We start from the raw sequence: 22,781 nt of genomic DNA, 5'->3' as shown, positions 1-22,781 counted from the left end.
TTTTTGCCAACCTGAAAGGCAGTTCATTGCATCCTCAAAGGATCTGAAGGCTTGTCTTTTTCTCGTGGTTTTTAAAATGCAAGGGCTTATGTTTCTTCGTGCTCAGGGATGTTGAGTCACAAAGATTGCAAACTCAACAAGGTAAATCTCAGTCGAGATGCTCACCTCCACCCTTGTATCCCATGTCTCAGAGGATGCTATAATGGTTTCAAGTGGTTCTGTGGGTGGATTGTTTAAAGACGTGTGTCCATGTAGGAACAGGGAGAGGGATATTCCGGAAAAAAAAGCAAACTGTGCCTTCTTCGTATTTACTAGCTCTGACAGCATTCCTAAGTGAGTCTGTTGTTTCCACTGTAATGGAGGGGACAGTTGGCAGGACTTTCCTGCTGTGAGGATGGCGAGACTGAAGCCCAGTGAGGGAGGGAAGGGGCTGGGGCAGAGTTTACCACCCAGCAGCTGATGACTGTAGCCATGTCATGCCTCCTTTTTAAAAAAAAAAAATTTATTTATTTTTTATTTATTTAGCTGTGCTGGGTCTTAGTTGTATCATGCATGCGGGATCTAGTTCCTTGACCGGGGATCGAACCCAGGCACCCTGCATTGGGAGCGCGGAGTCTTAACCACGGAACCACCAGGGAAGTCCCCTGTCATGCCTCTTAAGTCTTTCCACTTTTCTTCCTCCCCTGGGCATCACCCCCATCCAAGCCACCATCTTCGCTGGCCTGGGTCCCTGCCCCTGCCTCCTCTCTGGTCCTCTTGCCTCTAGTCTTACCTCCTCACAGCAGCCAGAGGGATCTTTCTAAAGAGAAACTCTCATCTAGTCCCTCCTCAGCTCCAAGACCATCCATGGCTCCCCATTACCCCAGGATAAAATGCATATCCTTTAACATGGCATCTGTGGCTCCGCCAACCTCGTCTTGGCTACCTGCCAACCACACTGACGTTCGTTCATTTTTCTGGTGTGTGGACGCTCCTCCCTGTTACCTTGTGGCCTTTTGCCTTGAATGCATGCCCCTCACTCCCAATACACTTGAGATCTGGTAGCCTCTCAGAGAGGGTTCTGGAGTTGGACTCTCAGAAGTTCTCTCCTACCTCTGCCACTTGCTAACTGCGAGGACTAGGAAAGGTCTCTTAAGCTCTCTGTAGCCTCAGTTTTCTCATCTGTAAAATGGGTGTTGCAATGGCAACAATGCTCATAGGGTTGTCCTGTGGATTAAATGAGATGATACATAGGACTTCCCTGGCGGTCCAGTGGTTAAGACTCCACGCTTCCACTGCAAGGTGCGCAGGTTCGATTCCTAGTTGGGGAACTAAGAACCCGCATGCCACATGGCCTAAATAAATAAATAAATAAATAAGCGAGCTGATATGTGAAAAGGACTTAGAACAGAGCTTGGCAATTCTGAGTTCTTTTCTCCTAAGCATCTTCTTCACCCTGTTCTCCTCCTATTCATTCATGACTCCTCACTGCCACCACCCTAGTGCAAGCCACCGTCATCCCTCACCGCAGCTAGACAATCCCAACCTCTTCTTCTTAGCTTCTGATCAGGAGCCATTTCTCCACACAACAGACAAGGGCTCTTGAAATGAGCCTGAGAACTTAGGAACAATAAGAGTACCCTGCCCTAGGGGTTGTTGTGGCATAAATACTGTGCTTAGGGAATTGACGAACTAACACCTGGGAAGCACGGAGAACAGCGCCCGGCACATAGGAATCACTTAGGAGCCCCAGACCTGTGCTGTCCAAGACGGTAGTCACCAGCCACATGTGGCTGGTCATTTAATTAAAATGACAGAAAAGTAAAAGTTCAGTTCCCAGACACATCTGCCACATTTCATGCACTCAACAGCCACAGGTGACTGGTGGCTACCATCTTGGAAGGTGCACATCTGGAATATTTCCATCAGTACGGAAAATTCTGTTGAACGGTGCTGTGGTTTTATTTCACCAAGACCCTTCTCCTGGTCCCACACCAGGCTGGATTCTCCACTGAACACACTCAGTTACCATCCCTGGGGATTAACTTCTCTCTCCCAGTAGACCATAACCTCTCCAAGGGCAGGTGCCAGGTATGTCAGGAACAAATCCCCTAGCCTGTTAATATTTGTGCAATGAAGAAATATTATTAGAATCTTTCCTAGACTCCTAGAATGGTAGAACCATGAATTCTTTTGTATAGTCTATATAACATCCATTTTGGGGGGAAAGGACGGTGCATTCACTGGTATGGCTCTACATATAAGAAGAACAAAAGCATATACGGTAAAATCTTCCTTCCAATGCTTGCCTCCAACCCACTACTTCCCCTCCCCAGGGGGAGCCACTGTTACAGATTTCCTCTGTCTGCTTCTGGAACTAGTCTGTACATACACAAGCAAACACACACACACATACACACACAGAGAGATAGAATGATAGAGACAGAGGGGAGGGAGCAGGGGGGAGGGAAGGGAGAGAGAGAGAAAAACTGAGAGAGTGAGAGAGAGAGAGAGATTCTTCTTTCGTAGGTAGTGTGCTTCATACACTGTTCAGTTCTTACTTTTTCTATTTCACCATAGATCTTGGAGCTCTTTCCACACACATCCTTACGTAAACTTCCTCATTCTTTCGGCGGTTGCATAGTACTATTTTGCCTGGATTTGCCGTCATTCATTTAGTCAGTCCCCTCTTGCTGGACGCTTCAGCTATTTCTAGTCTTTGTAATTATGCTGCAATGGTAAATCTTTGCAAGCCTTTTTTATCCGGAGCATCCTAGAAATCACAAAGGGTTAGAGTTAGCATCTTTTTTCTGCACTCGTGAAGTCAGTGAGAGGAAGGGGCCTCGTGAGTTCATTCCAGAAAAGGAACTTTGTCAGCTGATGAGAGGGGGTAACGGTGAGCGTGAGAGCAGGGGGTGGGGAGGCTCCCCGTTTTGAGGTCTGGCTTATTCTGCAGCTAAGCATGGCCGAGAGCTTGTGAAACGAGCAGGGACAAAAGTTAGCTTCATGTATCATGTCTGAGGTGGACATTTAAAATATTTAACATCCTGCTAAGGGGCAGAGCCCCCCCTGAGCAGGGTCTGGGGCCTCTTACCATGCCCGGCATTAACCCTTCAGTGATCCGAGCGTGGGAACTGGGGGTGGGGGTCCCAAAGTAGAAAAATGGGAGTCCAGGGTTCTGGGAGTGGGGATGGTACAGGTGGGTGGCTCAGGGCAGGGGCTCGTTATCAATGGAAACAATTCAACAATTTTAACTTTTTGGAAACATTTTCACACTTATAGAAAAATTACAAGAATAATACAAAGAACTTCCATATACTCTTTATCCAGATTCTCCAAGTTTGCTTTGTCTATCTATCATCTATCTATCTATCAATCTATCTATCTATCTATCTATCTATCTATCTATCATCTACTGTCTTTTTTTCCTGAACCAGTTGAAAGTAAGTTGCAGGCATCGTGTCCTTTGCCCCCCCCCAATGTCTCGGTGTCTCCTTCTCAAGAACAAGGACATTCATTTACACGAGCACAGCATGATCAACGTCAAGAAATTTACTGTTTGGTGAGATACTATTATCTATATGCAAATGGTCCAATGCTAGATCATATTCAGACTTGCTCAATTGTCCAAATAATGCCCTTTAGAGTGAATTTGTTTTTCCTGCTCCAGACTCTGGTCCAGGATGTCACATGACAAGAAATGAATCGTCCCCATTCATTTCTTGTCTTTCTGACACTGGTCTTTTAATTTTAATTGAGTATAATTCACGTAACATACAATTCCCCATTTTATTTATTTATTTATTTATGTTAATTTTTATTGGAGTATGGTTGCTTTGCAATGTTGTGTTAGCCTCCACTGCACAACGAAATGAATCAGCCATACACACTGATTCACCATTTTAAAGTGTACCATTCAGTGACATTTAGTACATTCAAGATGTTGTCCCATCACTATCTTTATCTATTTCCAGAACCTTTTAACCACCCTCAAAAGAAACCCTGTACCCATTAAGCATTCCCTCCCTGATTCCCTTTCCCCAGTCCCTGGCAATGACTAGCGCGTTCCCCATCTCTATGGATTTGCCTATTCTGGACACCTCATGTAAGTGGAAGCATACGATATGTGACCTTTTGCGTCTGACTTCTTTCACTCACCATAATGTTTACAAGCTTCATCCACGTTGTAGCTTGCATCAATACTTCATCCCTTTTTATGGCTAAATAATATTCCACGGCATGGGTATAGCATACCCTGTTCATCCACTCATCAGCTGACACTGACATTTTCCCTCTGAATAATTTAATCACTGCTATGGCTCTACCAGCAAGTACCCTGGACCATCAGCCCGATTGACCCAGTTGACCTTAGGGTAACATAAAGGAACTGGAAATAAAAAACAGTTGTTCAAAAAAAACAAAAAAAAACAAACAAAAAAACAGTTGTTCAGAGAAAGATCTGAGTTCTTCAGTAATTGTAAGGTCGATAAATAATAAGAGCATTGCCATTTCTCGTCTCCCTATAGGGTACCAGGCATTTTGCCAAGTGCTTAAACATTTTTCATCTTATTTAATCCACGAGCTGGGTGTTTAGTGGGTATCAACCTCAGCCTGCAAATTTAGGTGCCCTAAAAATCCAGCTCTTATTATTATTTTTTATTTATTTATCTTTTTTGCGGTACGCGGGCCTCTCACTGTTGTGGCCTCTCCCGTTGCGGAGCACAGGCTCCGGATGCGCAGGCTCAGCGGCCGTGGCTCACAGGCCCAGCCGCTCCGCGGTATGTGGGATTTTCCCGGACCGGGGCACAAACCCGTGTCCCCTGCATCGGCAAGCAGACTCTCAACCACTGCGCCACCAGGGAAGCCCTATCCGGTCCATCTTTAAATCTCCCAGGTTGTCTCTAAAATATCTTCTTTCCCATATGATTATTCCAATTGGATCCAACCAAGGTCTCCATTTTGCCTTTGCTTGATATGCTTCTTAAACCTCTTTTAATCCATGACACTTCCCATTCCTTCCCCTGCCCCCTTCTTTTAATCTTTTGGCCGCGCTGCACGACATGTAGGATCTTAGTTCCCCAACCAGGGATTGAACCTGTGCTCCCTGCATTGGCAGCACTGAGTCTTAGCCACTGGACCGCCGGGGAAGTCCCTCCCCTTCCGTTTTAAAAACGTCATTTATTTGTGAGAGTAACAAGACCATTTGATCTGTAGCGTTTCCTGAATTGCGATGGGGCTGATTTTGATCCTGTGGTGTGAGTTATCGTGTTCCTCTTTCCTCTGCTTTTCCTGTAAACTGGCAGTTTTAGATCTAGAATCTTGATTAGATTGACCTTCTTCTTTTTTTTTTTTTTTTTGCAAAAATTACTTCATAGGTGGTGCCGTATCCTTCCTACTGCATCACATCAGATAGAGCAAATGTCTACTTGTCTGTCTTCTCAAGGTGCTGAGGCTGAATGGAGGGTTTGCGGTGCCAGCTCAACCTATTTATTATAAAGTTCCTGTCTGTTTTTCACCTGGTGGTTTTATTAGGTGTTGTTGATTGTCATCCAGATCCATGTTTCCTTAAGTCTATCATTCCTTCTGCAAGTAATATTTTTAGATTCTTCTCTAAAGAAGGCCCTCCCTGGGCTTCCCTGATGGCACAGTGGTTGAGAGTCCGCCTGCCGATGCAGGGGACATGGGTTCGTGCCCCGGTCTGGGAAGATCCCACATGCCGCGGAGCAGCTGGGCCCGTGAGCCATGGCAGCTGAGCCTGCGCGTCTGGAGTCTGTGCTCCGCAACGGGAGAGGCCACAGCAGTGAGAGGCCCGCGTACTGAAAAAAATTAAAAAATAAATAAATTAATTAATTAAAAAAAAAAAAAAAAAAAAGGCGGCCCTCCCACATTGACTCTTTATTTCCCTGAAATATACTCTGTACAGAAATGGCAGGATAAGTGCTTGATTCATTCCCTTTCCAGAATAAAAATATGACCAATGGGTTTATTTGCTTTTATTACCATTATGAACTCGTAGATCTTTATTATTAGTGTTTTATTGCATCACAGTTATTATTTATTATTATTGTTATTATTATATACTCAAATTGTGCCATCTTTTGACTAGTGGGAGCTTTTTCAGGCTGTCTCTTTGATATGTCCCTCTCATTATTGAACATTTTTTCTTACTTTCTAGTGTGAGATGTTCTGGGCTCATCTTGTATATTTTCTGTCCCAGAACAGGAATCAGCCTTTCTCCAAGGAGCCCTGGTTCCTTTGAATGCCAGGTGGTAATTAAAGACCATAATCTGTGCACTAAGATACCCTTTGTTCTTGAACTCATATCCTTCTCTATTCCTTTCATCCCTTCTGCCCTGCCTCTAGCAAGTTGCATGTCTATTTGGATCCTAGTGTCGTGCTGAGCCACCCTGGTACCCAGGGCAGAAGGACACATGTGTGCCCCTATCTACACTTAGGAAAATATCCTTCCATAGTTTGAACCAAGTAGAAAAAGTAAATAAAGCTTTACCAACCCCCTTCCCAAAACAACCCCTCCTAAAACCCCATGACTATACATAAAGCCCCACATTGCTTGAATGTTTGCATGCCATTGTCAGCCTGCAAAACCCTGCCCAGCTGAGAATGAAAACTGTGGGCTGGTTCCTCTTGCATAATAATGCAGGGCCATAAAACAAACAACTGCAGCAGGTTGCCTTCATTTAAAATTAGAATTTTTTTGCACTGTGTTTTTTTTCTGGGGGTCGGGGGGGTGGTGGTGCATTCATCTTGATTCTTTAAAATATTTCATTAAGATATTGTATATCTTCACTTTGCTGTACACCTGAAACTAACACAACATTGTTAAATCACCTATACTCCAATGAAAATTTGAAAAATAAGTAAATGAAAAATAAAACTTAGGGAATAGCTCAGGACTTGGGCTATCAGTTTTGGATTTATGTTCGTATGATTATTAGCTTATTCTCCTGTAAGTATTAAAGTGCAGAATTAACTTAAAAAAAAGATATTATGTATCTTGATGACTGACGCTCCCTGTCTACCCCTGATGCCTGAGTTCATGAGGCCCTGTTGAAACACTGCTGACTCTGGGTAGCTCCCAGGCAGAGCGCAGAGCTGCCTCAGTGGGTGGGAGGCAGCAAAAGGGGATGATACTGCTGGTGGTGGTGTTGGTGGGGGAACTACCTGCTCAGTAATATCATCTCAGTGTGTTGGTGACATTAAAGATGTCTAACAAGCAGTGTGTCATGGGTACTGGCCAGAGTGGATAGTGACCACAGTATTGTAGCAGGCCTAGGCTTTAACCATTCGGTTGCTAGACTCTGGGGAAGTCCAGGGACTTCAGGGGGAGGTGGCAGGATGGCACGGAGACCCATTAACATGGAAGGGTTTTCAGCATTTTAATAAGTGGTATGACACCCCAGCTGGCTCCCAGCCCCCAGCATCCCCATTTCCTCGGGAGAAACCTAAGACTTAAAGAAGTGGAGTGATGGGCTTTGAGTAGCTCTGATGGGCCCGCCTGCCACCTGTCTGCAGACTTATACCATCCCTGCTTCTCTGATTCCACCCAGGACTCCATGACTAATAGCACCTCTGATTACTACGATTATAGCAACTGGACCGACCCCAACATATCGACGGATGACTCTTCCCAAAGTCGCAGGCTGCATATTCCAGATGTGATCGCCCTGGTAATCTTTGCAGTCGTCTTCCTGGTGGGAGTGCCAGGCAACGCCCTGGTGGTCTGTGTGACGGGGTCCGAGGTTAAGCGAACCATCAATGCCATCTGGTTTTTCAACCTGGCAGTGGCTGACCTCCTCTCCTGTCTGGCGCTGCCTGTCTTGTTTGCATCCATTGTCCTGCACAACCATTGGTCCTTCGGTGATGCTGCCTGTGGAATTCTGCCTTCTCTTATCCTGCTCAACATGTATGCTAGCATCCTGCTTCTGGCCACCATCAGCGCCGACCGCTTCCTGCTGGTGTTTAATCCCATCTGGTGCCAGAACTATCGAGGGGCCCGCATGGCCTGGGCGGCCTGCGGTGTGGCCTGGGCCTTGGCTTTGCTGCTGACCATACCTTCCTTTATGTATCGTAAGGTCCATGTGGAATACTTCCCACCCAAGATAACGTGTGTGCTTGACTATGGTAAGGACGGTTCAGGTATAGAGAGGGCCGTGGCCATCATCCGGCTGGTCATGGGCTTCCTGGGGCCGCTGGTCACACTTATAGTCTGTTACACCTTCCTTCTGATCCGGGCTTGGAGCCGCAGTGCCACCCGTTCCACCAAGACTCTCAAGGTGGTGGTGGCAGTGGTGATCAGCTTTTTTGTCTTTTGGCTGCCCTACCAGGTGACAGGGACGATGATGTTTTTTTCCCACAAGACAAACTTAAAATCCGTGTCCAGTTTGGATGCCCTGTGTGTCTCCGTAGCTTACATCAACTGCTGTATTAACCCCATCATCTACGTGGTCGCTGCCCAGGGCTTTCATACCCGGTTCCTCAAGTCCCTCCCCTCCAGGATCCGGGGTGTGTTGGCCGAAGAGTCCGTGGGCAGGGACAGCAAGTCCAACACGTGCTCCACGGTGGACACCCCGGCCCTGAAGAGCCAGGAGGTGTAAGGGGAGGCCTCTCTGGCCACCATCTTTCCGGCGCTCCACCAAACTTCCGGTCCATTCACTTTGCTTATTGGATCTTGGCGAGGTGGGTGGTGGTTGAGTGAATTCGCCTTCGTTCCTTCCATCGTTCCCAGACTTGTCCTTCCTCTTCCAGGCGAACGCTTCTCATCACTCCTCATTTCCAAGATTAGCACATCCTTCTAGGGACCCCCAACCTTTCTTTCCATCCAAGGACTTTGGAAAACAAACAGCAACCAATGTACCTGGAGTCCTTCCATAGAACAACACGTTCGTGTGCAGAGAGTGTGAATACGTTAGACACGTAGAACCCAGACAAACAGAAACATTCAAACCTTGAAAAAAAGAGTTCTATATTTATTTTATGGAGAGTTGGCAAAAAAAGAAAAATGTAACTGGCATCTCAGAAGTTATTCTTGTTTAGTACAAAGCAAAAGTCCAGGGACCTATCTCAGCTTTTAGAATTGAGTTGATTTAAAGAAAAACAGTAAGTTAGTATGTTACGTCACTGGGTTAAAAAAAAAAGTACTAAATAAAAAGATGTTATATAGTTATGGCAAAAAGCAAGCAGTGAGGAAGACACCTAGGGTTGGGAAACATTGGTTGGGCCCCTCCAGGGAATGGGGTCCCAGGGGAATTTGCTGTCTTACATTGTCAACTGCTGTTTTGTTTGCGCTGAAAAAGAAATTAAACATTTTATTTTGACCTCATTTAAATTCTCATGCCGTTGGGTTGTAGGTAGTAAAACGGAGTGACCCTGGGTACCTTTGACAGTTTATTTATTGCTTAAAAAAACTTGTAAGATACACATAACATAAAACTCACCATTAGTAGCATTTAGTATATCCACAGTGTTGTACATCTGTCACCACTATGTAACCAGTTCCAGAATATTTTCATCACCCCAAAATAAAGACCCCATTCCCATTAAGCAGTTACTTCCCATTCACGTCCTCCCTTCCCCTCAGGCCCTGGCCATCATTAATCTCTTTTCTGTTGCCACGATTTGCCAGACTTCAACCTATTTTGACCCACCAAACTGGCAATATCATATGGGTCAATTTAATAACCTTCTAAGGATGTCCTCATTGTAAGTTTCTCCATTGTTGAGGGGCTGGTACTCAGTATCTCTCAGGGTGTCTGTAAAACGAATCCCGCTCCCCAAAAAGCCCCTCACTTTTTATAACAGCTGTGTCCCTGTCCCCGTTCACAGCATTCCTCAGATCCCCAGGTAAGATCCCCCAGCTCCAGAGACACCAGAAAGCCTTAGCTTCCCAGAATCTGAGAAACATATGCCCGAGACTCAGTGACCGAGGAGTTTAAGATCAAGTGATCTGAGAAACACACCCCTGTAAACTCAAGATCAGAGAAGGTCTGGGACTTCCCTGGCGGTCCAGTGGTTAAGACTTCGCCTTCCAGTGCAGGGGGTGCAGGTTCGATCCCTGGACGGGGAGCTAAGATCCCACATGGCTTGCAGCCAAAAAACCATAACATAAAACAGAAGCGATATTGTAACAAATTCTATAAAGACTTTAAAAATGGTCCAGATCAAAAAGATCAGAGAAAGTTTGAGCTGATAAAAGACAGTGCTTCACTCAACACCGCCCCCCCGCCCCCGCCAATGCCTCCCCACCCAATGCTTCTCCCATGTTAGTTTCTCTTTCTGACTAGAGTGGGTTCCCACAGGGGCCTGGGGCTGGTGGGTGCAGCCTCCTCCAGGAAGTCCTCCCTGACTTCCCACCCCTATGCTCCATCTCTGTTCCTGGCCATCCTCTGGCTTTCCTGGTTTGGGCAGTGGGCTGCAGGCAGTGGGGTCTTTCCTTCATGCTGATTTGGAAAGAAGATGCTTCCCAGAAGCTGGGTCCCACAGTGGTCTTCTAGAAACTCTTGGAGGCCAACATGTGGGATCCAGGTGTCTTCTTCAAGGCATCCTCAGCCTGGTGTTGATCAGTGCTGCCCAGGAAGGAAGTGGGTTGAAGGGCCAGGCAATTGTGAAATCTGGAGCCTGGGAAATCTGCTAGGTCAACAAGTTCTAAAGAGGAAGTGGTAGGGAAAGGAAGGGAATGATGGATTTGGCTGAGTTGGCGGTGTTCCTACCTCTGCACCGCCCCCCCACCAAGTCCCCTGTCACGGCCCCACCTGTTGCTCAGATCTGGCTCCCCAAGGCCTGGTGGGTCAGAGACTCCCGCCCTGCATCTGTGCCATGTGACCTTCCCAAGCACCCCATCTCCAACCTCCAGGATGGTATTACTCCAAATTCTTGTTGTCTGATAGGAATATAATGCAAACCACATGCATGATTTTACATTTTTCAGCAGATAAGCAAGAGACAAGCAAAGAGAAATAAAAAGAATCAGGTAAAATGAATTTTGGTGCTATATTTTACTGAACCAAATATATTTCAAGCACTGTCATTTCAATATGTGATTGGTATAAAAAGTTATTGAGAGATTTTGCATTCTTTTTTTTTTTCATGCCAAGTCTTCAAAATCTGGTGTGTATCACAGCATCTTTCATCTCAGATCCAGCTCATTTTTTCCTCTGGTTCTTATGCAATATATTCTTTTAACTCTCTAATTATAATTTATTAATTATAATAAATCTTTTTTCTTTACCTCTTTGCACTATTTCTGTTTTCACACAGTTGTTTGGTTGTCTTGTTTATTTTCATCTCTGCTTTCAACTTAACATTTTTCTTCCTGTGTCCGCTTATCTATTTTTTTTTAATTTAATTTAATTTATTTTTTTATACATCAGGTTCTTATTAGTTATCCATTTTATACATACTAGTGTATACGTGTCAATCCCAATCTCCCAATTCATCCCACCCCCACCCGTCACTTTCCCCGCTTGGTGTCCATACGTTTGTTCTCTACGTCTGTGTCTCAATTTCCGCCCTGCAAACCAGTTCATCTGTACCATTTTTCTAGGTTCCACATATACGCGTTAATATACGATGTTTGTTTTTCTATTTCTGACTTACTTCACTCTGTATGATAGTCTCTAGATCCATCCACGTATCTACAAATGACCCAATTTCTTTCCTTTTTATGGCTGAGTAGTATTCCATTGTGTATATGTACCACATCTTCTTTATCCATTCGTCTGTCGATGGGCATTTAGGTTGCTTCCATGACCTGGCTATTGTAAATAGTGCTGCAGTGAACATTGGGGTGCATGTGTCTTTTTGAATTATAGTTTTCTCTGGGTACATGCCCAGTGGTGGGATTGCTGGGTCATATGGTGATTCTATTTTTAGTTTTTTAAAGAACCTCCATACTGTTCTCCATAGTGGCTGTATCAATTTATATTCCCACCAACAGTGCAAGAGGGTTCCCGTTTCTCCACACCTGCTCCAGCATTTGTTGTTCGTAGATTTTCTGATGATGCCCATTCGAACTGGTGTGAGGTGATACCTAATTGTAGTTTGATTTGCATTTCTCTAATAATTAGTGATGTTGAGCAGCTTTTCATGTGTCTCTTGGCCATCTGTATGTCTTCTTTGGAGAAATGTCTATTTAGGTCTTCTGCCCACTTTTTGATTGGGTTGTTTGTTTTTTTAATATTGAGCTGCATGAGTGATCCAGCTCATTCTAAATGCTCAGTAGCCTCGTGTGGCCAGTGGCTACCATATTGGACAGCTCAGGGCTAGAATATCTTGATTAACGTTCAGATCATCTACAAAATTGTAACATCTAACAGCTGGAGTTTTATTATACTTCTAACACTCAAAGATTCTGGTGTGACATTCTAGAATCCTGGGATTCAAATAGTCTGTGGCTAATGTTGTAGGATCCCTTGGGTCAAATCACCTATGATTCCCACTTTCTGAAAATCTGTGATGCCAACAATTCAGCCTTCAGAGTCTTTGAACTAGATCAGGCGTTAGCAAACTCCAGCCTGTGGGCCAAATCCAGCCCACTGCTTGTTTTTGTGAATAAAGTTTTATTGGAACACAGCCATGCCGTTCAATCTGTGGCCGCTTTCATTCTAGCAGAGAGATGAATGACCTCTTGACCAGTAAAAACTAAAACATTTACTCTCAGTTCTCTCACCGAAAAAGTTTACTCTTGATCTAGATATTCAAAGATTCTAAGATGGATGGTGATTTTACAGATGCTAATTTGTTGTACTTTACACAAGTTACAGGCACTCTTTTTTATGCATCAGATATCACGTAATAGTACGTACTGTTCAAAAGAGACTGGTTTCCCCATCTTGGCCACTCACTCTCTGGGCTTCTAGAATTCCATTAGGCTGTACTCCATGAAATTACCGGGCTTCATCCTGTTTTAGGGTGAGAGGGTATAACAGTTTATTTATTGCTTAAAAAAACTTGTAAGATACACATAACATAAAACTCACCATTAGTAGCATTTAGTATATCCACAGTGTTGTACATCTGTCACCACTATGTAACCAGTTCCAGAATATTTTCATCACCCCAAAATAAAGACCCCATTCCCATTAAGCAGTTACTTCCCATTCACGTCCTCCCTTCCCCTCAGGCCCTGGCCATCATTAATCTCTTTTCTGTTGCCACGATTTGCCAGACTTCAACCTATTTTGACCCACCAAACTGGCAATATCATATGGGTCAATTTAATAACCTTCTAAGGATGTCCTCATTGTAAGTTTCTCCATTGTTGAGGGGCTGGTACTCAGTATCTCTCAGGGTGTCTGTAAAACGAATCCCGCTCCCCAAAAAGCCCCTCACTTTTTATAACAGCTGTGTCTCTGTCCCCGTTCACAGCATTCCTCAGATCCCCAGGTAAGATCCCCCAGCTCCAGAGACACCAGAAAGCCTTAGCTTCCCAGAATCTGAGAAACATATGCCCGAGACTCAGTGACCGAGGAGTTTAAGATCAAGTGATCTGAGAAACACACCCCTGTAAACTCAAGATCAGAGAAGGTCTGGGACTTCCCTGGCGGTCCAGTGGTTAAGACTTCGCCTTCCAGTGCAGGGGGTGCAGGTTCGATCCCTGGACGGGGAGCTAAGATCCCACATGGCTTGCAGCCAAAAAACCATAACATAAAACAGAAGCGATATTGTAACAAATTCTATAAAGACTTTAAAAATGGTCCAGATCAAAAAGATCAGAGAAAGTTTGAGCTGATAAAAGACAGTGCTTCACTCAACACCGCCCCCCCGCCCCCGCCAATGCCTCCCCACCCAATGCTTCTCCCATGTTAGTTTCTCTTTCTGACTAGAGTGGGTTCCCACAGGGGCCTGGGGCTGGTGGGATGTGGGGATGAGGAGGCCCCCCCCCCCGAGAACATGGTGGAAGGGGGTGGTCTGGGGCCAGTCTCAGCCAAGACTGGGTCACGCAGAGACACCACAGCCCACGCTGCGAGTTCTAGTCTCTTGGCACAAAAATAACTTCCTTTACCAACATGAGTTTATTCTCCAAACAACAACAAAAGAAATGATAAATAGGGCTTCCCTGGCGGTGCAGTGTTTAAGAATCCTCCTGCCAATGCAGGGGATGCGGGTTCGAGCCCTGGTCCGGGAAGATCCCACATGCTGCGGAGCAGCTAAGCCTGTGTGCCACAACTACTGAGCCTGCGCTCTACAGCCCGTGAGCCACAACTACTGAAGCCCGCGTGCCACAACTAGTGAAGCCCGCGTGCCTAGAGCCCGTGCTCTGCAGCAAGAGAAGCCACCACAATGAGAAGCCCATGCACCACAATGAAGAGTAGCTCCCACTCGCCGCAACTAGAGAAAAGTCCACGCACAGCAACAAAGACCCAACGAAGGCAAAAATAAATAAATAAAGTTAAAAAAATAAAAGAAATGTATAAATGTGCCCCCTCAACCTCTAAAGCATACACACACAGTGGCGCAAACACCGAAAACCGCTGAATAAAGGGTTCCGAAGTTGGAATAAATAGGGTCACTTCCTCTTGCTAAGTCTGTCTTCCTAAAATGTAAGTTTAAAAAAATTGATAGCATATGCTTTTTATTACTGCTAATTTAACAAACATGTACACAGCATCTCCTGTGTGCCAGGTGCTGTTGTGTGTATCTTACTTTATTATTTTTAAAGGTGATTTTCCTTCTTTTTTTAAAATTTATTTTATTTTATTTATTTTTATTTTTGGCTGCGTTGGATCTTCATTGCTGCATGCGGGCTTTCTCTAGTTGCGGTGAGTGGGGGCTACTCTTGGTTGCGGTGTGCGGGTTTCTCATTGCGGTGGCTTCTCTTGTTGTGGAGCACGGGCTCCAGGCGAGTGGGCTTCAGTAGTTGTGGCACGCAGGTTCAGTAGTTGTGGCGCATGGGCTTAGTTACTCTGCAGCATGTGGGATCTTCCGGACCAGGGCTCGAACCCGTGTCCCCTGCATTGGCAGGCGGATTCTTAACCACTGCGCCACCAGGGAAGCCCTGTTGTGTGTATTTTAAATCTCTTTATCCATTTAATGCCCGTAGCTAAAACGTCCATTTCACAGATGAGGAAGTTGAGGCTCAGAAGGGTTGAGGCCCAGAAACTCATCAGTGGGAAACCTGGAATATGTATCTTATCTCTGTGGCTCTCAAGTCCATGTTCTCAGCCTCCGTGCTATGCTTGGAAGGAGGTTAGGAACCACTATGCTCAAAATCTTCACATTTTATTTATTATTATTATTTAAAAAAATTTTGGCCGCACCGCGCAGCTTGCAGGATCTTAGTTCCCTGAGCCGGGATCGAACCCACGCCCTCAGCAGTGAAAAGCGCAGAGTCCTAACCACTGGACCACCAGGCCCAAATCTTCCCATTTTAAAGAGGGAAAACAGAGTCTCCACAGAACCGATAGGACTTGTTTGTGTTTTGTCTGCCTCTGAAGCCTTAGGCCCTATGCTGGGCACGCTTGGCCTTTTGGTGGAGGCTGTGACTCTGAGCTGTCTCTCTCAGAACATGTGAGGTGGGAGGAATATTGATCTGTCTTCAGGGCTCTGCAGAGGGCAGAAAGGAGGGGCTGGGTGCACAGTTGGAGTCTGGGGCGGGGATGGGGGTAGCAGACAGTGGGGACTTGGTGAGGAAGACCTCAGAGGGCCCTGCAGGGACAGTGAGTCTAGGCCAAGAACCCCAGGCCTTGAAGGTCACACCACATTGTAGATCTGGCTTCCAGGAAGCTGGTGACATTGAGATTGTTGTTGTTGACACTGGGTCAACCCTCCACCCACCCGAGCCCGCTCCAGTCTTGCCTGCTGCCCAGTAATTTTGGGATGTGTGAGTCATGGGAAGAATCCAGGACAAACATACCCTGGGAGTAGGAAAAGGCCATTCCTGTTTTTTGCTGCTTAAGAGCATTGGCTGGGACCTGTGAGGTGACGGTGCCCAGTGGAGTCCCCTAGGAGCCCTGGCAAACGGGACCAGCTTGCAGGAATCCACTTACTTCCAGACTCGGGGGAGAGACTTCAGACTTCCCAGGTCCTGCTGTGGGCCTGGATCGTGCTCCCAAGTGGTGTTTGGCCAAACTGGGGACCATTCCTCAAGAGATGGTAAGGATGGAGGGAAGGAGGGAGGGAATGATGGCGTATGCGGGGGGCATTTCCCAATCCTGGCCTTTTATTTTTATTTAAAAATTTTTTCATTTATTCATTTTTTAATCCTGGCCTTTTAGACTCATAGTTTTAGAATCTGGGAATCAGAACTAGAGTTTCAGGAGTGGAATCTTATTGCCATCACACTGGAATCCACATCAGAATCCCAGACTCTTGGAATTTACTTGGGCAGTACAACAGGAAAAGCCTTTGTCAAATGGTCCCGTCCATGGCCACACTCAGGTGTGTAGGAAAACAGCCCTTCCCAAACCTGCAGCTTCTGGGGAATCCACCAAACACGCCCTTTGACTCAGCGATTCCCCTTCTTAAGAAAGATCCTTTAACTTCATTTTCACATAGAACACACACACAGAAAAGTATGCACACGAGACTTGAGCAGTTCTGTGTATCTCCACAAGCTGAGGACACCCAGGGAACCAGCATCCCGGTTAAAAATAGCCCGAGCCCCAGCCCCAGAGTTCCCTCCGCCTGCCCTCACTCCCCATCCCCATCGAATTCTTTTGCCCATTTTTGAACTTGAGGAGAAAGGGATCATTCAGTAAATTCTCCTGTGCGTTTGCCTTTCTGTCCTCAACATCGTTTTTGTGAAGTCCATCCGCATTCTCGCATGTGATTTGTTCATTCTCACTGTTGTAGAATATTCCGCGATAGGTTTATTCATTCTCCCGTGAGTGAATATTTGGATGGTGTCCCATCTTGGGCCACTGGGAACATTCTGGTACATGTTTTTTGGTGAGCATATGCATGCTTCGCTGGGAAGGGGAAAGTTTTCATATATTTGGCTTTAGTAGATGCTCCCCACGGTTTCCCAGGGCAGAAGTTCCAGCCCCTTTGCTTCTCTGTGCCTCAGTTTCCCTCTTCATTCTTTTTTTTTGCGGTACGCGGGCCTCTCACTGTTGTGGCCTCTCCCGTTGCGGAGCACGGGCTCCGGACGCGCAGGCTCAGCGGCCATGGCTCACGGGCCCAGCCGCTCCGTGGCATGTGGGATCTTCCCGGACCGGGGCACGAACCCATGTCCCCTGCATCGGCAGGCGGATTCTCAACCACTGCGCCACCAGGGAAGCCCCTAATGACAATATCTTTATTGTTAATTTTCTGGCTGTAAAACGAACGCATTGTTTAAAAATATTAGAAGTTTAGTTACGTACTTTTCTCACAAAATAGTATTTCGTGAATGTATTTTCACGGTAATACATACATCATTACATACTGCGTTAAAAATAAAAATAAAATGATGGTATTTTATAGCTTCTTCCATTAAAGGCAAAGCTAACTCGTTTTTTCTTCCTTTCTTCCTTCCTTCCTCCCTCCCTCCCTCCCTTTCCTTCTTTTTTCTGTTGAAGTGTAGTTAACTTACAATGTCGTTTTAGTTTCAAGTGTACAGCAAAGCGAGTCAGTTATACATACATATATATATATTCTTTTCAGATTCTCCCTCTTCATTCTTTTACTCAACAAATAAATATCAACTAAGCACCTCCTGTGTGTCACATGTTACTCCAGGTGCCGGGGACACAGCAGAGCCCGAAGCAGGGAACAGGTGACGCTTTGGAAAATGAGCATAATAATTGTACTTACCTTATAGGGTTGTTCTAAGGGGAATGCCTGGTACATGATAGAAGCTTGATAAATGTCATCTATTATTTGAATGCTTATAAAATAATAATCATGGTAATTGTTTTATCTATAGACGTACATATAGAAATATAATTTATTTGGTGTATAAAATAATAAGAAGATAATAATGCTACCCATGATGATACTTAAATGTCCTTTAGTCTGAGGCTAGTTAATAAGCACAAAACGCCCAGCCCGTGGATTGATTTTGAAGTTATTGTGAAGAAAGGAGTCGGGGTGTCCGGATGGGGAAACAGATCTAAGACATTAAATTGAAAAGATTAAGAGACGGCACAGGGGCTTCCCTGGTGGCACAGTGGTTGAGAGTCCGCCTGCCTATGAAGGGAACACAGGTTCGTGCCCCGGTCTAGGAGGGTCCCGCGTGCTGCGGAGCGGCTGGGCCCGTGAGCCATGGCCGCTGAGCCTACGCATCCGGAGCCTGTGCTCCGCAACGGGAGAGGCCACAGCAGTGAGAGGCCTGCATACCGCAAAAAAAAAAAAAAAAAAAAGGAGACGGCACAGGGGGTGTTGAACTTTCCCCGACTGAAGTGCTTACACACAAAAAACTCAGATTTGAACCGGATAGAGCTGGAAAGGGCGGGGTCTCAGGGTGGAGGGAGAGGGTGTGTGTGTCTCTGTACTGGTGGCTAACACACGTCTGATGCTCACAATGGACTGGGCGCCGTGCTCAGCTCTTCACGCCTATTAACTTGAATTCTCGTAACACCCTCCAAGGTGAGTATATTATTCTCATTTTGCAAATGAGGAAGCTGAGGCACAGAGAGGTTCAGTGGCTTGCCCAAGGCCACACAGTTGATGAGGGTTTGAATTTTTAAAACCTGCACACGTTTTACTTTAGTGATGAAAATAATATCAAAGCGGAGTGCCAAATTCCAAACACACACACACACACACACACACACACACACACAATGACTTGGCCCCTTAGCATCTGCTTGGCAGGGAGGAGTGCCGCAACTTCCTCTCTGCCCTTCCTGTTGTATCAACTCCAGCTGGCACTCTGGGCAGCGCCAGTCAGCCCCAAAGAATCAGCAGAGAGCTGCAGGGTCAGGTTACTATGACATCATGGGGATATCACATGGACCGGTCTACCATCTACCAAGTCCTTACTCTGTGCTACGTGCTTTATACATATTAACTCTTCAAGGCCTCCCCAAACTGGTGAGGTAGGCTCACCTCCGTAACTCACTTCTCAGATGAGGAAACCTAGAGAGAGAAAGCCAACCGAAACTGCTCACCCAGAGTCACAGAGCCCAGTTCTGCTTAGGGTCACTGGCTGTCCTGCCTTCCGACTCTCCCAAACCTCAGATTTTTGGATGGTGATGTTCTAGGGCCCAGAGTTCCAGAGTGGGACTAACACAGCTTGAAACTCAGGTCTGTTACTTGCTTAGCTGAGTCATCCTCGGTAAGTTCCTTAATTTCTCTGTACCTCAGTTTTCTCATCTGCAGAATGGGTATAACAATGGTAGGAAAATTAGAGGTTTGTAATAAGGACTAAACGATGTAACATTTAAAGGGGCTTGGCGCAAGGCCTGGCACATAACACAAAGTCTCAATAGACGGTGGCTTATAGTAATAATAATAATAACAGTAGTAATAGTTATGATTATCATTCCTAGGATAGACAATGTCACTCCTCTGCTCAGCACCCTCCCATGGCTCCCATCTCACGCAGAATAAAAGATAAAGAACTTACAATACCTATGTGGCCGCTGATATGTCTCTGTTTTTACCTCCCATCTACTCCACACTGGTGCCCTTGCTCTTCCTTGAGCATGACCATCATGTGCCCACCTCAGGGCTTTTGCACTGGCTGTTCCCTCTGCTCCGGGAAGATCCCATATGCCGCGGAGCGGCTGGGCCCGTGAGCCATGGCCGCTGAGCCTGCGCGTCCGGCGCCTGTGCTCCGCAACGGGAGAGGCCACAACAGTGAGAGGCCCGCGTACCGGAAAAAAAAAAAAAAAAAAAAAAAAAAAAAAAAAGATGACAACATTGCTTCAGAGGTACATTTTTGTTGCACCAAGATTCGAAAATCCAGATGAAGGAGAACCGAGACAAACACTTTTGCTGTGAAGACATACTAACCTTTTCCCATCTTGATGGATATTCAGATTCCGATAGTTTAGATTCTAGAATTCCAGGTTACTAACGGGCTAGTGTTCTAACATTTTGATGCTCTAGAACTTCACTGTCCAATAAGGTAGCCATTAGCCACGTGTAGCTATTTAAATCGATTAAAATTAAATAAGATTGAAAATTCAGTTTCTCAGTCACACTGGCTGCCATTTTGAATACTCGGTAGCCACATGTGGCTGACAGTTACTGCATTGGTCAGTAGATACGGAACGTTGTAATATTCTAGAATTCCAAGATGCTAATAAGCTGGGGTTTTAACACTGTAATATTCTAGAATTCCAGGATGCTAAGAAGTTGGGCTTCTAACACTGGAATATTTTAGAATTCCAAGATTCTAATGCGCTGGAGTTCTAATGTTGTTCTATTCTGGTTTCCAAGATGCTCATGGGCTGGGACCCCAGCCCAAGTCCCAGCCCATGAGCATCTTGGAATTCCAAGGATCTAGGATCCAGGATCGAGACGCTAGGATCCTAGCATCTAGGATTCCAAGGGCCTGAGAGTTTTTATCTCTGAGGTTTCATGCCATTTCTCGCCTGTCCAGGTGTCTGGGGTTTGGATGGAGAACTCTTCTCTCGGCTACGAGTATGGGGATTACGGCGAGATTCCAGATCTCCCTGTGGACTGTGTTGATGGCACCTGCGTCTCCATCGAACCCCTCCACGTGGCCCCACTCCTGCTGTATGCCGCCGTCTTCCTGGTGGGGTTGCCAGGCAATGCCATGGTGGCCTGGGTGACCTGGAAAGAGGCCCGCCGGAGGGTCGGTGCCACCTGGTTCCTCCACCTGGCCATGGCGGACCTACTCTGCTGCTTGTCTCTCCCCATCCTAGCGGTGTCCGTCGCCCACGGGGGCCGTTGGCTGTATGGGGCCGTGGGCTGCCGGGCCCTGCCCGCCGTCATCCTGCTGTCCATGTACGCCAGCGTCCTCCTCCTGGCCACTCTAAGCGCTGACCTTTGCCTGCTGGCCTTCGGTCCCAGCTGGTGGGGTGCAGCTGGGAGGGCATGCAGGGTGCAGGTAGCCTGTGGGGCATCCTGGACACTGGCCTTGCTGCTCACTGTGCCCTCAGCCATCTACCGCCGGCTGCATCAGGAGTATTTCCCACACCGGCTGGAGTGCGTGGTAGACTATGGTGGCTCGACCGTGACCAAGAACTCAGTGACTGCCACCCGGTTTATTTTCGGCTTCCTGGGGCCACTGGTGGTCGTGGCCAGCTGCCATGGTGCCCTCCTGTGCGGTGCCACCCGACGCCGCTGGCCACTGGGCATGGCCGTTGTGGTAGGGTTTTTTGTCTGCTGGTCCCCCTACCACACGCTGGGGCTGGTACTCACTTTGGCTGCCCCACACTCCGTGCTCTTGGCCCGGGCCCTGCGGGCTGAACCCTTGGTCGTGGGCCTGGCCCTTGCTCACAGCTGTCTCAATCCCATGCTTTTCCTGTATTTCGGGCGGTCTCAACTCCGAAAGTCTCTGCCAGCTTCATGTCGCTGGGCCCTGAAGGAGTCACAGAGCAATGATGAAAGTGTGGTCAGCAAGAAATCCACTGGCCAAGACCTGGTCTCAGAGATGGAAGTGTAAGCTAGAGGGAAATTGGTTTGTATCCTCCTATCCCACTTTACAAGACTGGCTTTGGGCATAGCTGGATCCAGGGGCTTAATGATATTGTCGTTTATTCCTTGATTCATTCAACAAATATTCATTATGCCCCCTGCTATGTGCAGTGCAGATATAGGACATTTCCATCATTGCAGGAAATTCTATGGGACAGGGCTGCTCTAGAATATCACCTGTTCAGATCTTTTAAATCACATAGCAGTGACACCTTCATGTAGAGTCATTACTCCAGGATAGCACTTTACACATAGTTTCTACTTTAAGGTAATTCTTACAACAACCCAGGCAGGCAGGGGGAGATGCTTCTTTTCATAAGCTGAGGCCCAGGGAGAAGAGGTCATTTGCCCAAGATCACACAGCAAGCAAGTTATAGAGTTGAGATTTGACCCCATGTTTACTTGACTCCAGTGCCCATGCTCTTGATCACCAAACTTTTCCTTCGTTGCCTTGTTCAAATAATAGTTCCTCCAGGAAGCTCTCCCTGATTCATTCCCCTCCCAGGGAGGAAGTAGTGTTCTGTTCTCCAAGTTTCTGGAACAAAAATTCCCAGCTAAACTGTAAATTTCCTAAGGACAACATCTGGGCCAATTTAATTTCTGTCTCTCCTCCACCTACCCCAAGCCTTAAAAAGAGACAAACTAGTTTGTGATTTTCTTCCTGATTTCATATTTGTTTACTTCTTGCCATTTTCCTTTTTTTTTAAAAAAAAATTGTAGTTCTCTTTTGTACATTTTAAGCAGATGTTAGTCAGTTTCTTCCTCTTCTTCTTTTGATAATGACACAAGAATTGGCCTACGTTCAAACTGTTTCCCAAGGGTTTGATAGTTACATGCAACTTCCCACTTGACATCTCAACTCAATGTACAATAAATTACTCAATATGCTCAAAATGGAACTTTGGATTTTCTCTCTCGGCCATCCTCCTGCATCTTCCCCATCTCAGTTGATGGCAACTCCATATTTCCAGGAGCTCAGGCCAAGAACTTTGGGGTCATCCTTGCCGTCTCTCTCTCACATTCCATGGCCAATCTGGCAGCCAATCCTGCAGATTCTATCTTAAAATATCCATCTTCTCTGCTAACGTCCTGGTCCAGCCACCTATTGCTTCCTCTCTGGTCCCCTTTTCTCATCTTGATTCACTATAGTCTGTTCCCCACATGGGAGCCAGAGGATTCTGTTAAAATCTAAGTCACATGGAACTCTGCCCATGGAGCCCATCTCACTCAGATTGGAAGCCAAAGTCCTCACT

The 22,781-nt window shown here is 46.2% G+C and overlaps 2 protein-coding genes across 2 annotated transcripts; both read left to right on the top strand.

The window, feature by feature from the left end:
* Positions 1 to 7,124: 7,124 nt before the first annotated feature.
* On the top strand, positions 7,125 to 8,594 carry C5AR1 (complement C5a receptor 1). The gene is made up of 2 exons (XM_065898281.1): positions 7,125 to 7,148; positions 7,548 to 8,594. The coding sequence occupies exons 1-2, from the start codon at positions 7,125 to 7,127 to the stop codon at positions 8,592 to 8,594; spliced, it is 1,071 nt and encodes a 356-aa protein (XP_065754353.1).
* An 11,878-nt stretch (positions 8,595 to 20,472) lies between these two features.
* On the top strand, positions 20,473 to 21,524 carry C5AR2 (complement C5a receptor 2). Its single transcript, XM_065899475.1, has one exon. It carries the CDS (start codon positions 20,483 to 20,485, stop codon positions 21,494 to 21,496), a length of 1,014 nt encoding a protein of 337 aa, XP_065755547.1. The 5' UTR covers positions 20,473 to 20,482; the 3' UTR covers positions 21,497 to 21,524.
* The last annotated feature ends 1,257 nt before the right edge of the window (positions 21,525 to 22,781 follow it).

This window comes from Phocoena phocoena, chromosome 20 (genome assembly GCF_963924675.1).
Source record: "Phocoena phocoena chromosome 20, mPhoPho1.1, whole genome shotgun sequence".
NCBI classification, from domain to species: domain Eukaryota; kingdom Metazoa; phylum Chordata; class Mammalia; order Artiodactyla; family Phocoenidae; genus Phocoena; species Phocoena phocoena.
Note: the sequence above shows the minus strand (reverse complement) of the source record. Positions and strands in the feature narration are given on the sequence as shown.

Bases quoted from the DNA above. Each gene is read 5' to 3' on its own strand.
- C5AR2 (XM_065899475.1), top strand. From the start codon at position 20,483: ATGGAGAACTCTTCTCTCGGCTACGAGTATGGGGATTACGGCGAGATT.
- C5AR1 (XM_065898281.1), top strand. From the start codon at position 7,125: ATGATACTGCTGGTGGTGGTGTTG. The intron at 7,149-7,547 runs GTGGGGGAACTA...GATTCCACCCAG, and splicing joins TACTGCTGGTGGTGGTGTTG to GACTCCATGACTAATAGCAC.